General features: G+C 37.5%; 1 protein-coding gene across 1 annotated transcript in view; it reads right to left on the minus strand.

Annotated features, from left to right (window-relative positions):
• The window catches only part of VWA8 (von Willebrand factor A domain containing 8), a 179,792-nt gene that overhangs the window by 147,376 nt on the left and 14,820 nt on the right, over positions 1-17,596 (minus strand). Inside the window, exons 3-4 of the mRNA XM_018071170.2 lie at positions 11,282-11,412; positions 9,327-9,437 (exon numbers count right to left, since the gene is read on the minus strand). Of these exons, the coding sequence (XP_017926659.1) occupies positions 9,327-9,437; positions 11,282-11,412 (242 nt within the window). The remainder of the gene's footprint in view (positions 1-9,326; positions 9,438-11,281; positions 11,413-17,596) is intronic.

The raw sequence follows: 17,596 nt of genomic DNA on the forward strand, positions 1-17,596 counted from the left end.
AAGATACCTGTAAACAATGTCTAATTTTTTTCTAATATCCAATCTACACCTCCTCTGGTGCAGCTTGATGCCACTTCCTCTCATCCTGTCACTTGTCACCTGGGAGAAGAGACCTACCTCCATCTTTCTACAACCTCTCTTCAGGTAGTTGTAGAGAGCAATAAGGTCTCCCCTTAACCTAAACAAACCCAGCTCCCTCAGCTGCTCCTCATAAGACTTGTGCTCCAGACCTTTCATCAGCTTCACTGCTCTTCGTTGGACTCAATCCAGCACCTCAGTGTCCTTCGTGTAGTGAGAGGCCCAAAACTGAACACAGGACTCAAGGTATGGCCTCAACAGCACCAAGTACAGAGGGACAATCACTTTCTTGGTCCTGCTGGCTGCACTGTTTCGGATACAAGCCAGGATACCACTGACCTTCTTGGTCACCTCAGCACTCTGCTGGTTCATGTTCAGCTGGCTGTGAACCAGCACCCCCAGGTCCCTTTCCAATGGGCAGCTTTCCAGCCACTCTTCCCCTGGCCTGTAGCACTGCATGGGGTTATTATGATCCAAGTGCAGGATCCAGTACTTCGCCTTCCTGAACCTCATCCCTTGATCTAGCCTGTCCAGATCCCTCTGCAGAGTCTTGCTGCCCTCCAGCAGATCAACACTCCCGCCCAACTTGGTGTTGTCTGTGAACTGACTGAGGGTGCACCCCATTGCCTCATCCAGGTTAACAAAAAAGATGTTAAACAGGACTGGCCACAATACTAAGCCCTGGGAAACATGACCGGTAACCGGCCACCAGTTGGATGTAACTCCATTCACCATCACTCTCTGGGCCTGGCCATCCTGCCAGTTTTTAACCCAGCACCCATCCAAGTCATGAGCAGTCAGTTTCTCCAGCAGAATGCTGTGGGAAACAGTGTCAAAAGCTTTAATGAAGTTTAGGTAAACAACATCCACAGCCTTTCCATTATCCATTACGTGGGTCACCTTGTCGCAGAAGGAGATCACGCTGGTCAAGCAGGACCTGCCTTTCACAAGCCCATGCTGCCTGGGCCTGATTTCCTGGTTGTCCTGTACATGTTACATGATGGCACTCAAGACAATCTGCTCCATGCCCTTCCCTGGCACCAAGGTCAGGCTAACAGACCTGTAGTTCCCAGGATTCTCCTTGTGACTGTTCTTACAGACAGGCATCACACTTGTAGTTGACCACAACTGCTGGTAAATGATTGAATACGATAAGACTTCCTCCAAAATAACAAAAACTATGTAGTAACATAAAGGCCTACTAAAGTCATATTCAACCAGTTTAAAAACAAAAATATCATCTTTTTATGAAAAATTACTGTAATCTTTTTCCTTAAATATTTTTAAAACCTTGTGCTAGTTGTTTAAAATAGAATTTATTTAATATAAATTTCTGAATGCATAATGGTATTGAAAGATGACACCCAGACCTACTATTTATCAAAAATGTGTAGTCTGTTTTTTGTTACAAAATTTTTCATTTTGTAGACAATGATATACTACAGTTTCACATTTTACAATTTAGGTCACAAGTATACTGAGTTACACATATTCCAAATGCGATGTTCAGGTTTTATTAAAATCAAAGTAATAGTAACTAATGTTATAAGTCAAATTAAAAAGGTAACTTAAGAACAAATTCAACCTTTTTTTTCACTCTGTAATGGAGTAGAGGGCTACATATGCACTATTCAGCCTACCCGCTGAGTTAATCAAGTGTTTTCTGGGTAGGTTTTATAGTGAATTTTCCCCTGTGAGGTTAGGAAAATTACAAGACAGGTACTGTTATCCACTCCTTTTTTAATTGAAAACCCCACAAAAGACAGAGAAATTGCAGTATACAAGAGCACTGTCAGACAGGCTAGTTAATATCCAAAGAGGGAATCCAGCTGTCTGCAGTAGTTAGTGTTTCAGTGAGGATGAATGGCCTGCAATGGTGAGCATCTAATTCATAATGCAACACCATGGCACAGAATGAAAAACAGCTAAAGAAAAAACTATTGAGTTTATTGGAATTTCAAATCAGAAAACTTGGTTAGTAAAGTTTACTCTAGGAAGTGAATCAGAACATAAATATCTTAATGTGACAAGAACTGGAACAGTCTTTCATTTCACAGTCATTGATTTTTGCTTCTCCAGTCACTGATTTCAGTTTCCTCTCCACTTTTTTGTTTTTCCATTTTTGAAGTATCACACGTCAAATGATGTTTTATTTCCATCACCCCTTACCCTAACATGACAGTCAGGTGTTTTTGCAATAGTGTCTGCAAACTGTATTTACAAGAAATCATGTCCCCACACAGGCAGGGTCCGGCTATTGTAGCTGCTTTACAACAGGTATATTAGTACAACAGCATATTTACATCAGATATGTGAAACATTTTACCTCTTGGGCAAAGCCAGAACCAGGAACAAGCAAACTGAGTGTTTTCACAGACTTACTAGCGTAAATACCTACAAACAAAGAAACTTGGAGGGTTTTTATCTTCATTTGCTATAACTCTTGTCTTGGAGGGTTTTTATCTTCATTTGCAATAACTCTTGTCTTCAGGACAAGAATAAGGGAGAAAGGTAATTTAAGTTTTTCTTCCTTTTGAGTAGTAAAATAAAAAGGAAATTAGGTACTTGACAGATATCTAAAAGTTATTAAGTTGGTTATCACTCAGAAATCACTTTCACTCAGAGCACCATCCATCAAGTCCATATTGCCTATGGGTATTAAGATCCCATATATTACCAAGTATTACTCTTTCCCCCATTGTAGGAAATAACAGCTGAAAGGAAAGTAGAATATACATGTAACAGACACAAACATAAGAAAAAAGAACCTCACACTTTTGATTTTAGTCTGTAAGGAATTATAAATACGCGGTTCTAATACTCCTCCACATTACGTCACAGGCATTCCTCTACATACCCGATACATCAACACAAGATACCAGAGTTTGAACTGTCAACTAACAAATCAAGTTAAATGCTGGCACTTTTCGTAGCATGAAAGAAATATTACAAATGATTAAAACAAAATCCCTTCTCAAAGTTAAGAGGCTACTATATAGGGATCCTCACCATGCATTTTCTTTTTAGATAAAAGATATACTATGTCAACAACACTAAAGAGTGAGTTCATCCAAATACTCTTGATTTCTACCTAATGTTTCCCTCTTTCTGTGCAATGTGGGACAAAACAAGAAAATAAATAGTAACATTCACACTTTTGGAGCAGTGCAATGCTTGTCTCTTCTCTCTACAAATTTTGCTCTCTCGCTCCTTGTTCTAGGTAGACAGATACTGCAGTGACAGTCAGTCAATGAAGTTATACTTTCTGACAATGCCTTTGCTGTGGCTAACTTACCAGCACATCAAAAGCCCACTGTCTCCTCCAAAGCAGTAAGTTAATAAATCACAGAATTAGTCTGTGATAGAGAGCAATAATTTGCTCTCACTGGTTATTTTTTTAAAGCTGAATTACCCTTACACAGCTCTTTAGTAAGATACAGAAAGATTTTTATTTTTATCTGTGTACACAAACACATATAAAAATACATACACACACTCTCAAATATGATTATAATCTCACACTCAAATATTATTATAATTTCATTCAATTATTCTCATGTCTGATTTTATAGTTCCCTTTCTATTCTGCTTTGATTAAAGGAAACCAAACTCAAATCTGTTTAGTGCTACTCCAGGGGATTTCATGTCATGTTCATTTTACAGACAGGATAGTTTAAGCTGTCATTTCTGTCACTCTGGGTATTTAATTGTTTGCTACAAGAAGTCTTTCAAGCCTTGTTAGAAGATTATTTTTCTGGTATCTTGACAATCAATTTTATATTTTATCATGGTGTAACTTATGATGCTGGTGCAGTTAGGGATGTAAAATTATTGTATTAAAATGAATATGTTCACATAGTTCAAAGATACTCCAAAACAGTCTAATTCTGTATATGCAGAAATGACAGTGATATACATATATATCCACACAGTGGATACAGCTTAATCCACAAATCTTCAAAAACATGACATTGAATTTGTAATTTTTCAGCACATAATCATATGACATCTATATACTTATTCCAACCTCAGTTAATTTGATTGTCTTGAACAGAAAAGGCTGTACACTTTATTAAGTGGTTTTTGTTTAGGAAGTTTGCTTCATTTTATGCAAAAGCTGGAAGTTACAGGGTAAACAAAACCAGGCATTTCAGACAACATGGTTTGTGACACAGTCCTGGAGCAATACACCTCTCAAGCACCAATAAAACGGCTTAGCTGCTCTCCCAAATGCATCTATTACACTAAAATAATGTAGGATTTCCTTAGATGTAATAATTACTAATGCAGAAGGCTGTACTAATAAGAGTGTAAACCAGAGATGTGCCTTTTATACCTTTACACACACAATAAAAAGCAAAACCACATCAGAAAAAAAAAAAGGACAAAAAATATCAAATCTAATTCCTTGGAATCTTCATACTGGTTCAATGAAGTTGACAGCTCAACTATAAAGAGTTATAGAAGCAGAAAACCACTCTACAAGACAAGCTCTTCTATCAATAAAAGCAAAATTAGAAGGTATCATTTAAATATTTATGTAATACAATTTTAACTAATTGCTTGATATACAACATAATTAACCCATGGAATAAATTACAGAATAAAATCAAGAGGTTACTTAATTAGCTCAGTAACAGCAATAATGACATTTTTGAGGCTTTTAACAGTGAATTATAGATGAAAGTCAAAATTAATGGCCCAAGGTAAAGACTAGAAAACAGAATTTTCTGCTGTCAGTACTTGAATTAAAACAAATAATTCACCATTACCCCATTATAAATTCTTTATTTTACATTAGTTTAATAGGGAATGAATTTACCAATTCAATGTTTACCTTTCTGTATTAGGGAGGGTTCGGACCATACTGAATCTTGAAAACCAAGACACCGTTGCAAGCTCAACAAAACTGATATTTATTACCAAGAGGTGGCCAACAAAACAAACAAACCCAAAAGGGAGGAAGGAGGAGAGAAATAAGCCCCCAGTACGACCTCCCCAGTTACCCAGTTGTTGCCCATAAAGTTATCTTACTGACCTAGCATGCCTATAATTACCCATAGCAGAAGCTGCATCCTTGGAGAGTCAGTAAGTTCACAAACTGGCAGGCGTCCCCGCCAAAGGCAACATTGTCCTTGAGGTAAAGCTAGCTCTCTTCTAAGAAAGCGCTACCTGCTTTTATACAATTAATTGAGTGACCTCAACCTCCGCAGGTGTGGCCAGCACCGCCCAACCCGAGGCCCTCAGTCCCACCCCCTATTATGTAAGCACATCTCTTCTGCGCATGCATGAGAACTTCAGAAATCCCCTAACGCACGCGCAGTGTGCTTTGGGGGTCTTCCTTAACTGAGTCAGGGGTCGAGCCTTCCTCCCTTCCTCTTTGATTTCTCCTTCAAATGCCCTTGGCAGACAATGAACCAATAGTAGAACACCAATTACAATAGTTTATACAGAAGTTCTCCCTCCAAGGATGAATTCACCGTTTTATCAGTGAACTTGGCAGGGAGAATATAAACTACTACAGGTGGCCAGGGCCAAACAGAGATCAAAAGTATCAGCATAAATTCACCTTGCTACACTTTCTTTTAATGGCCTCCTATTCCTGAGGTAAATAACCCCTTTTTCAGATATCTCTGTTACCTACCTAATTCCAAATCTCCCATTTGATTCATTCTAGTACTAAGAAACGCTAATATGCAAGAATATTTGATACGCTGGCCCTTCAATATACATTTCAATACAGAATTTCAGTAACTGTTTCCCAATTGCCACCTTTCAAATCTATTTAAAATAACTAACTGCAATTATGTTCAGTAACTTCATGTTAAAATACAGCAGATGTTTGGAAACCTCTGAGATAAAAATCTATAGCATTTAATCTGTCACTATTTAAAGTAGAGCTATAAACAACTGTAATATCTCAACAATCACTCAGAAAACTTTACAAACCTTTCTGGGTCTGCAAACTTGACGATTCACTAAATTAAAGTTCTTTCTGGTCACAAGATGCCAGGTTTCATTATAGTATATTATTATTCAAAGTGTAAACTACAGTACTATGTTAAGACTTGCATACAGAAAGCCTCATCTATCTTAAACAACAGCTAAGTTTTATTCAACCCACAGAATTCATACAGAGTGTGTTCTGGAAACCAGACTTCCGAACTTTGCTGTCTTCTCTTGGGTGTCATGAAGAGCAAGCATGAGATTCCACAGGAAAGGAAACAGTAGGTAAATCTGAAAAGCGGAGCCTAGTATCTTCAGTCCCTCACCTTTTCTTTAGCTCAGCTATGCCACTTGGAGCAATCCAAGCTCTTTAGGGAATATTTTGTTAAGGCTACCTCCTGATACCTTTCTCTATCTTCAAACAGTTCATGGTCTGTGGTTTAAAGAAGAGTACTGTCCGGCTTCTCTAATGTCTTGAATTGGTACAGCCATCTGCAAATCTCAAAATCATTAAATGAACTAATTAAAATTCAGGCACCAATGTAACCTGTAAAACTTTATAGCTCAATAATAAAATGGAATAATTAGATCTATGATGGTTCTAAACACAAGTATGTACCATATTTTACGTATCTTTACCTAAAATGCAGGGTGAGAAAACTTCAGCTGGAACACCATGTTTCAAATATTCTAAGTGTTCATCTAAATACCAATTATTTATTTTCTTATTTTCCGTTCAGAGCTTAACCATACACTGGCTACAAATACAATGAATAAAACATGAGCTGAGTAAAGACATCATGATTTTAGTACTATGGTATCTTGCTAAAGGAAAGTCTTGGTCTGAAGTACCACTGTGTTGGATTCTGGTTAGAACCTTTTAACTGAAAATTTCTAACTCATTGAGGAAGATGGTAATCTTAGACCTTTACTCTGGAAAGCTGATCTTCCTAGAGTGTTCTTACTGGAGTGAGAACACTCAAAACAGCTTGTACAAAGTGAAGCAAGCTGTCTCATACTTGCATTGGGATCAATGTCTACAGACAAATACAGGGTTAACAGACCATCTCACATCTTGGCGAGCTTCTTACAGTCCCCAGTACAGCCCCAGTGGCCCTTACAAACGTTAGTTAATTAATGCTCTTACACTAAATTACCTTGACTATCCTATAGCAAGTGTGAGGATAAGGCTGTCCATAACAGCAAACAGGCATGGAGCTAACATGAGCCAAGGAGTTAATCCCACAACCTACACAAGTGCTCTTATCCTCTGGCAAATGAGAAGCCACAGCCTTAATCCACAGTAAATACTTCAAATTATCTCATATTGTGCAATCCTCACATTTCCAGAGAAGCACGAGACAATCTGAACTACTAGAAATAAATAAAAAAATATATATTTAGATTAGCTATTAATTCTTCATTCTGAAGATCCTCCATTGCTCAAAGTCATATATCATGGTTTCAACAAAGTCTGTTTAAAGGTTTCTTGAAAGTTTGGAGGCTGAAAAAGAGATCAGGAATTTAAGGGGAAAAAAAAGGAAAATGTTTCTTTAAAACAGATAACAGAGCTTTCAGGTTATCTTTTCTCTCACAAAACACTTGTATGATGGTGATATCATTAACCTCTACAGCATCACCAACTGAAAATTGTTTTAGATAACACATTTAAGTTCATACTACATCAGAGGAATTCACCCACCTTATATAATTAGAAGCCTAATCTGTGTAAAAATTTTAGGTATCTAGGAAAATGGACATTTCATATGAAGTTGTCATAGGTTTACTTTTTCTAAAAATCCAAGCAGAAATTTTCCTTTCCCCCCATCCCACTGTAAGAGAAGGAGGTTGAACAAGGAGGAAGAAGGGGTAATTAACTATACAAAAGAACTAGCTGGCAGACCTGCATTCCCAGCTAATAGCCCTTCTAAAAAACTGCAGGGAGGGGGGAAGAGTTTTTCTCCTCCTCTCCTTACAAACAGGGGACACTTTCACTTTTTGCCTTAACGGAGGCAAGGGGTGTGTGTGCGTTGGACAAGCTTTGAGGCCGTTTTGCTCTCGACCTGGTCATCTGGCTGCTCTCCAGCCTCGGTTTGCCTTCACACTGCCCTGTCTCCAGCCTGAATCTGCTCAGAATTCATCAGAGAGTTTGTGCTCGTCAAGGAAAGGGGGGGGTCCCAACCGCAGCCAGCCACAGACAACGTGAGTTCTGTGGTAAAGAAACTGCCCTTCTTTCCCCTTCTCCCCTTCCCCTCCTTGGTGGGGGGAGATCTCCATTTTGGCTTCTCCCGTGATCCGGGGCCCCCCACGCGGTGGCCGCCAGAGCCCAACAGCGCCCTCGCTGACCAACACCGAGCACTGCAGGCTCTGCTCCTCCAGTGATCCAACAGCGCTCCTGCCAACCGGGATTAGAATCGCGCCAGAGGACAGAGAAGTATCAGACCGTTTCCTTTTTTGAAGGGGACTTCTGGGTACAGGATTATTGCTTAGTTGTTTTTGTGTTCTGTTACTGTTTTTGTCAATATACATATATCCTTTTATAAAGGGTTGTTATTTCTTCCTTTTTCCATACTTCCTCAATTGGAGCCTCTTAATTTCAGATTTACAATTGCTGAGAGAGTTTGGTCTAGCTCATAACTCATCCTCCTTAGCAAAACACTTTAGTCTCTTTACACTGAGACAGAAGTGTATTTTGCTTGCATAATCAGAAGGGAAACATGCCATTGATAACTCATGAAGAGAAACCGTACCTAACCCAAGTCACTCTATGGCTGTACTAAATCAGCTACTGATCTGGGGCAATACTGATGACAGGAGTGTTTAAATCATTATTTTAGTCCACATCAGCAGTGAGCTTTCAAACCACATCTCCCAGTTGCCTCCATTTACTGTGCTTGGGTTTCAAAACACAGAGCTGTTTGAAACACTTGAACTAGACTCTTTTGCAATGAAACTAGATCGGAAGATTAATTTCAGAAATACATCCAATGTGCTACAAGTATTGGGGAAGAGACGTACCAAGGGTAGTTCTGATCTAACTTGCACAGTATAGATCTTACTTGTTATAGAAGCATATCAAAAATTGTCTGCCTAAATCAACCCTGTAGTACTCTTATGAGACAGAGTAATCTTGGATTTGGGTAGAGACAACATTTTCGATAATCATGAGATCAAGAGTGCAAGACACTTTCTACTTGCATTAGAAACATATCAATCCATATATTAATTTTTCATCATATAAACCATTACTTCCTTCAAACTACTTGTAAACAACTATCAGGTAGTACATGAGTGCAACTTGCCTGATCAAGATAAAAAGCACTACCATCTCGGATCTCTCGTCGTTGTTTGAGGTCAGTTTCTGTGGTGTCCCTCGACAGTGCAATATATTCAACCTCCCGCTTTGTTAGCTCCTGTGGACAACAGATTAAAGTTATTACAAAAGTAAGACTATAACCTCAGTAAGTAAACTTTAAGAATAGGCCTAATGGTACTTTTGTACAAAAGAGCTCTAGGCAGCAGCACACTAATTTGAAATAACTCTGAAAAAATCTAATATCTCTTATTTTTAAAATGTTTACAGTGTGTTCTGCCTCAAACAAAATGGTTTCAATTTCTGCTCAATAAACTTTTGTTTTCCCCAAAACCAAAATAACCAGCTATATATTCTTTCCATTGAACATCTGTAAAATTGTTTAAGTTAATCTTCTGGTTCTGGACCCCAAAAAACAATCAGCATCTGCAAATCATGAATAAAAATAAAAAAACACATTTTTTTTAACTGATATTTATTTAACTGATATTCCTGCTATTTCCATATCTGGGTTATCATGCATTCTGCTTAGGAAACGGACTCACGATGACATGCTCTTAGCCCTTACTCCTCAATTAAAGGTACCACTGATTTAACAGAACTTTCTTATGAGGCATCTTTTAACTATAGTTGTATGAAAAGAATAAAGCAAAGATATGAAACCCTATGAAAATTATTTCCTTTCCACTTTCTCAGTGCCTACTGGTTACAAAGCCACCAAGTCCTTTATGTTGCAGGTAGATAAAATTGCACTTTCTTTAATTAAAGGAAAAAAACAGACTGTTTTTTCAACAGTTAGCCCCATGTATATGAATACATAGTAAAAGCTTTCAGTAACAGCAGATAAAACTTTTCCAGGCTTATGTATCTTCATTAAAGGCACCACAGCACGTATCAGCTTACACGGAAAGACCAGCCTTCCCATAGTTTTTTGGCATGGCACTGAATCAGTAAGCTGCAGCCTTTCTAATAGATCTCAAGTGCGTAAAATCAGTGGCATAAATAACAATACACATTCTATGTCCCATGCCTGGATATCAGGTGTTTTCTAAGTCCTCTTTTTAGGTTATACCAAACTCTTCTCATTTTTTTAAGGAATGCATCAAGCTATCGAGTAGCACATCTGGTTTGCTGAATTAAGAAATCTTTTCTCTCTTTTGCATAGTTCAAATCTTGCAGCTTTCTCTTTTATGCTTTACCTCTGAGAGTTAGTATTTGAATCAGTATCTTTTGATTTTTAAAGGAATGACTGATCTTTATGACAACTGTTTATACACCTCCATTTACGATCCCTCTGCCCAACCAGATTCCCGATATAGCTCATGGTAGACCAAGTCCTACCCACATCACTTTTGGGGGCAAACAACCCTCTCCTCCTGATCATTTAAGGGCACTGACTTTTTAAATGAGAAATTTTGTACATGTTGCTCCCATGGTTCATGCAGATGGACGTAGGCAAGTCCTTCCCACATTCCAAGAGAGGATCATACATGCATCTACTTTAATCACTCATAATAATTGTTCCCAAATGTTACTCAGAACACTTCTTTACTAAATCCTTTCCTTCGTTTGTTTTTTTATGTAATGAAGCAAAAACGATTTGTTGTCTGTAACAGTAGCCAGATATCTTAATCTTCTAACATACATAATGCCGAGAACAAACTGTTTCTCCATTTGTGATAGCATATGGTAACACAGTTTTTCAACTCATTTTTTTTTACCCTGGAGTTTAAGCAGAAAAGCATGTATTAAAATGTCTGTACTTTCTATTTGTCTATAACAAAAATTGAACTTTGGAAAGTACATTTATGGAAAAACTTATTTACCTCCTAAGTAGCTTGCTGCAAGATTTTCTAGGACTAACTTTTTACCACTTGTCTAGTATAGGAATGACTAACTGACATTAATAACTATGTCTCCAAGAATTTAAACCAACGTACTTACCAGATACTGCATGGCAATAGATCGCCGGAGAGGCCCAGGGGGCCCAATAAGAAAGACATCTTGGCCAAGAAGATCTTTCTGCATTATCCATCTTAAATGGTGGACTACAGACTGGGCCAGAGAATCTGTCACTTTGAAACACAAAGATAAGAACACATTATTAAATTTTGAAAAGTGCTAGATACCTGACCATTCACACATTTTTTTGTTCTTGTCTTCAAAAATAAAATGAAGACATAAAGATGTTCTGTCCTAAAGCTGGATAGCTGAAAAGCAGAGAATTCCACGCAGAATTTATATTAGACCATTTCATTTACATATAAGTTTACACAGCTATCTTACCCACTGCTTTTTTGTCTGCACAACTTCATCCTTCAAAAAAACAAACAACATAAAACAGAAAAAAAAGTTGCTGATTCTTATTTCACATTAAACTGATTAACATAAAGATGTGTTTTTATTACTCAATGTTGAGTGGACTTCTCAGTATCAGTTAATATAATGTAAATACATTATTAATAATTTTTAAAATATTTATCCTGCCTATATCCCAAAGCTTTTTTGAATTGTGAACTTCAAAAAAAAAAATACTGTGATTGTGCCAGACGAAGATCAGTAATCAGGGACATACTTAATTTGTTATTTTTTTAAAAGACAACTCATTCCTGTTTATATTTTGACACAATAAACCACAGAATTACTAAGGAAATGCAAACCTTGCCATATCACTACATTGATACCATATAGCTTCCAAAATCATCATAAAAAACAACCCAAAGCAGATCTGCTTACTTCTATTAAGAAATATAAAACTCATTATTTTAAAAAGCAATAACCTGATTATAATTAAACTAAAGCCTTTACCATATGCACTCAAATGTTGGCAGCACTGGAAATCATCATGCAGAAAGAGCACACTGAAGGAGGGGCGTCATATTCCCAGAACAGTCCTTCACATATCCCCCAGCAAACCCTGGCTCTTTCTCACCCACAAGCAAGAAGCACTAGTGCAGGAAGAGAAGGCGAACATAAGCAAGTCAGGAGGGAGACTAATGTATGCACGTATGTATATGGTTACTTTCAGAACAACCTGACAAGACTAATGATGGTCGGAAGCTGGAGGCTCAAGGGTGGTGAATGGGATGCTGAAGCACAGAAAGAAAGGAGCAAGAAGTAATGAAATCTCCAAATTAATATTTGGTTTTTTAACTTTTTTTCAGTGCAATTACTAGTTGCAATTAGAAGACAACATTTAAAAAAACAAGGCTCAGTGCTACTTAAGCTTTCCTGAGACAGGGAAGTAGTGTGTGCAGGGCAGAGTTAAGGACAGCAAGCAGTAGAGCCTCTCATTTCTGAGAGGGTTCAGTTCACTTTGCATACCAGAATTAAAATTCATTTTTGTAAGATCATAGAAACAGCTTTAAATGACTGTGTGACATTCAATACAGATTTTTCAAGCATAAAGGTGACTAAGGAAAACTTTGACAAAAACTTTAACTGAATGTTTTGGTCTTTGGTCTGGCACTCAGCAAAGCCATGTGAAATCATCTACTTGCAAGGAAATCTACAATATCCTGCCCACCAATATGAACAGGAATAGTTACGCACACAGGTGAGCAATCTACCTACGTACATTATGGTTGTCAGATTAATTTGTAAACTAACATTCCAGGTTTGCTTTATTGTTTTGTTTTCTAAACAACTGTCATGAGCATGCCCAGGATTAGCTTTCATATATGGTATAGTAAGATAATATGAATGCAAAATACTTTCTTCTTCACTGCAGTATTGTATTCCAAAAGCAATGCACATTGTACCACACGCAACTGGTCAAATGCAAATAAATCCTTTCCTTTCTACAAGATTTTCAAGAAAATATGGCAAGTTTCTACTAGATACATTCTTCGGGAAATAAAGGGTAATACATCACACCAGAAGAACTGCTCTGTCCAAACTATGCTACTGGACAAGTATGCAAATTTGAAAAGCATCACACAAACAAAAAGTATTATCTTAAAGGTACCAAAAATTTTAAGACAGATCTTACATTCGTTATTACTTCTACCTGCATGAAGCCAATGTGCCTCTAGTGTATTTTTATAATAGTTGTTCAGTACATTGTTCCAGATATTAAGCCTACTTCATTTTTCCAGCTATGCTGTTCTAAAATCATGTAACACTTTCTTTGTACATGCAGTCTATGCTACATAAACTATTTCCAAAGCACAGTAGTTTTTCAAAAGCAACCTTAGATGTACATACACAGTATCTTGTATATCATTTATATATATTTAGACTACTTGTACTGTGTTTTCTGCATTGCAAGACTTTTAAGTTTTCTCTAACCTGACTTGAAAAAAAATTCCTCTCTATTCAGGAACCATATGTCAACATTACTACAAGTATCATGTAACCATTTTCTACAACATTTAGAAGACAGGGCAAATTCACTGAGGAAAGCATCAGCAAGTATATTACAGCAATTTTTATTAATTATCCAATGAGTCACATAGCATCTAATGCAAACTGGGTTTGAACAATCTGTTTAGTGGCACTCTGCTGATTAGCAGTAGTTAAATAGTTACACTCTTAATCTGCAGGATGGTGCATAGGAAGCCTCCACAGTGTATTCTCTAAGACACCATCTGGCACATGCAGGAGAGTAGTTGGTGCTACAATTTGCTATTCCTGTGTACCAAGGACAGATAGCAAAAGAAATTGCATTCTATCGATTCATAATATGTGATAAGTAGGACAGTACCTAGCAGAATCTGCACAAACATTTTGTAAAGTGAGCAGTTGAAGATGAATGGAGAAATCCCCAAATAAGAAAAGTAGAAAATGTTTTAGGTAGATTTTGAAGCAAACACAGCAGCTGTTCCTGTTTGATCCACAAATCAGCTTTTGATAAAACCAAGACTGAAATGGCTGTGCTAACCTCAGAAATTTTCTGGTTCACTCATACGTAAATTCTTGGCAGATGCTACACTCACTGAAGCCATAAGATTTGCTGGAGATAGCAGACAGTATCTTCTGGCAAGTCCTTGTGTCCCAGCTACAGAAGAAATCCCATAAATAAGGTGACACCTAACTCTTTCCACTGTTCAGACAGTTAAGTGAACTGATTCCCAAAAATATCTATTCCAAATGCAGTACAAAATACAGCAGAACTTGTGTCCCTGTTTGATCATTCACATAATAACAAACAGGCACTTAGAAGACAACAGTATACATAATTTTCAACAGAATAAAAGAAGATCTCTGCATACCCTGAACCTTCACTACAATGCATGCTCAGAGTCTGAAAATTTCTCCTTTTTTCAGGAGAGAAAAAAATTCATGACAGGAAAAAGATCTTGTCTGAATACCAAGGGGGTCCTTTAGCTGTCCACAGCAGCCTGCAGTACATCCAGCAAGGGGGCAGCTGCCATAAAATACAGTTACGGAAGAAGGGGAAAAGGAGGGAGGTCTTTGTCTGAAAACATAAACACATTTCAAAAAGGGAATTTTTATTTTATTTTTTAAATTAGCTCACTGAGACTCACTTCACAGCTTGTTCAGGCTGGGGGACAATGAAGAAAGATAGTGAGTTGGCCAGGAGAGAGTGGAGAAGGCAGCAGGGCCAAGGTGAAGAGGGAGGTGCTCCTATGTGGTCTGCTTTCAGTGACTGTCATTTAGCACTTTGCAAGTAAAACATTGCTGCTCTTCCCATTTTATGGTGATGCACAGAGTCCAAAGACTTTTCAGTCTTATAATGCGGTTACATCACAGACAGTTTTCACTGGAATACTATTTTTCCTCATAAATTTTTCATGGAAACTGTCTTCATTCCAAAAATTTTTGTTCTTGCGGTGGTAAGGAAATAAGTTGCGAGTCTTTGCAGGGGCTTAGAAAGGGGGAAGTTACTTTTTAGATGAGACCATAAACTCATAGATTAATTCCTCTGAGTTGATTGCTTCAGTTCTACATAGATAAATCATATTTCTTCATGTAAATTAAAAGATAATATAAAGGAAACATGTAAAACCAAATAGCTTTCTGGAAGAAACCCTGAATGGGATTCAGAAGACTATGTTTCTCCTAGTGACACATAAACATGGAATAAATGAAACTATTCTTAGCTGGATGTACAACTCATAGAGAAACACACAGTCAGAGCAGTTATCTGTAGCCCAGACTCCCACTGGAGGGACATACTGTGCCTGCTTTAAGGTGCAACTGCTCAGTTCAGCACTGAAAAGTATGAGAGATTCTAGAAAAAAAGCAAGAAAAATTATCAAAATAAATTGGAATTCAGTTCAGAAAATAAATAACTGTTTTCCAATATGCAAGACAGAACCACCACGAAGAAAAAAGTTATCTGTATATCATGGTTATGCTAGATAAAATAAGACCCAAGGGAACTGAAAGTATGCCACAAAAGACCTAAATGAGGTATTTAAACAAGCTTTTGTCACAAAAGAATCACTAATTACTGGAGCAAAGTGTGCAGAGAGGCTGTGAAATCCATGTCACCATCACATCTTAAGAACAAGGATGACAAACATCTCTCAGGAATGGTTCAGATTCAGCTGACCTTGCTTTGAAGCACACGGAACATGATTCTCTGAGCTCCACCGAGACCTTTGCAGAAGGTTTCCATGTCCCTGTATCTCCCTGTGCCTCACTCTCAGTACAGACAAAACAGAGATAATGATGTAAAATGTTCAGAACTCTACTGACAAAAAGATCACCATTTCAGATTCTGGATGAGGTCGTAACACCCAAATAACAGTTGGAAGCCTACATGAAATGTAGTGTTGAAATAATCACCATCTCTAACAGAAGACATCTTCCCTGAGGCTAGGAATGAAGTACTTACAGAATATTCTGAGTTCGAAGGGTCCCACAAGGCTCACAGTCCAACTCTTAAGTGAATGGCCCATACGGGGATCAAACCCTTGATGATATTAGTACCATGCCCTAACCAGCTGAGCTAACCTCAGGAACTATGCAATGACTTAATCTTTTGTTAGCACAACATTACAGTCATACTGCAATACAACCTGTCTCTATAATGTGTTGCACTCCGACACTCAGATGCAAAGTTAGCACAGAGAAGAATGAACACACATTCCAGTGCAAATCTGAACCTATTCTGAGCAAAAACTGAACGTACACTTGTCCTGGCTTCGGCATGTGGTGCACACCATCCTGTGAAAAGGACACAGAGCCATCTTACTCTTTTGGTGAAGAATAAATAAACAGAAACTGCTGACACCACTGAGCCTATTACAGAGAAATAATCCCAATTTCCTCAACAGTAGAACAATTTCAAGCACAGTAATCCATTTAGTGCTACCTTCTTTGTATCTCATTATTATGTGCACAAACATTCTGTTTAAATTCCTCACGACAATCACTGTTTCATATATTTCAACTGAAAAAAAACTAATAGAATTTCTCACTTAATCTCCTGTATACATGCATGTCCCTTTTGATCACACATTGAAGAGGGCACTAAGACTCAGGACATCTGGCACAAAACCATGCACTGTTTGAAATTAATCTTGCATAATTCAATGCAGCTGTGTGTAACATGACTACAGTCTCTCAAATGCACTTGCACCTTCACAGAGCAGCAAAGCCCTGTTGCAAGAGAATATCCCTTTTCCTGTCTTAATGAGGATTTGCCATCATTGAACGAAGTGTCCTGGAAGAGCTGTGTTAGGAATCGTTTTGTCAAAATTAATAAATACATGAAATGTCATTTTCATAACGTTTCCAGAAACAATTAAGGAAAGCAGTGCATTGACATGAATTCAACATTAAAAAAAAAATAATGTGCATTCCTGCAATTCAATTTTAGATCTAAACTATCACAGAAAGTCATACAAAATTTCTCCAAAGTAAAATTAAAGATACAATCGTGCTTTCAGGCATGGTGAGACTTTAAAAATATAGGATTTATTTTTACTGATAAAAGAACGAGCAGTGCAAAAATAAGTGCCCTCTTTCTAGAATGTATCAGACAGTTATAACAGAAATCCCATTAATAAAATTCCCTTGTGTATGACTCATTTTTGCTTGTCACCTTTAAAAAGAATTCAGATTTTATGTACCTTTAATTATCATCTTCCGAGAAAAAGCCATTTGTCAACAACAGCAAAACAAATTAATATTTCACATTAACACATAAAATGGAATATTTCATACAGAAATTGCTAGGTATCTAGCATAAAACCTGAAAAGCAAAGACATGAAAACATAGGGCAACCAGCAATACCTATCCTATCTGTTTCTGCAAAATATAATAAGGTGTAAAAATCAGTTAAA

The sequence above is a fragment of the Manacus vitellinus genome, unplaced genomic scaffold (assembly GCF_001715985.3).
Source record: "Manacus vitellinus isolate BGI_N305 unplaced genomic scaffold, ASM171598v3 scaffold_2_pilon, whole genome shotgun sequence".
In the NCBI taxonomy this organism is placed as follows: domain Eukaryota; kingdom Metazoa; phylum Chordata; class Aves; order Passeriformes; family Pipridae; genus Manacus; species Manacus vitellinus.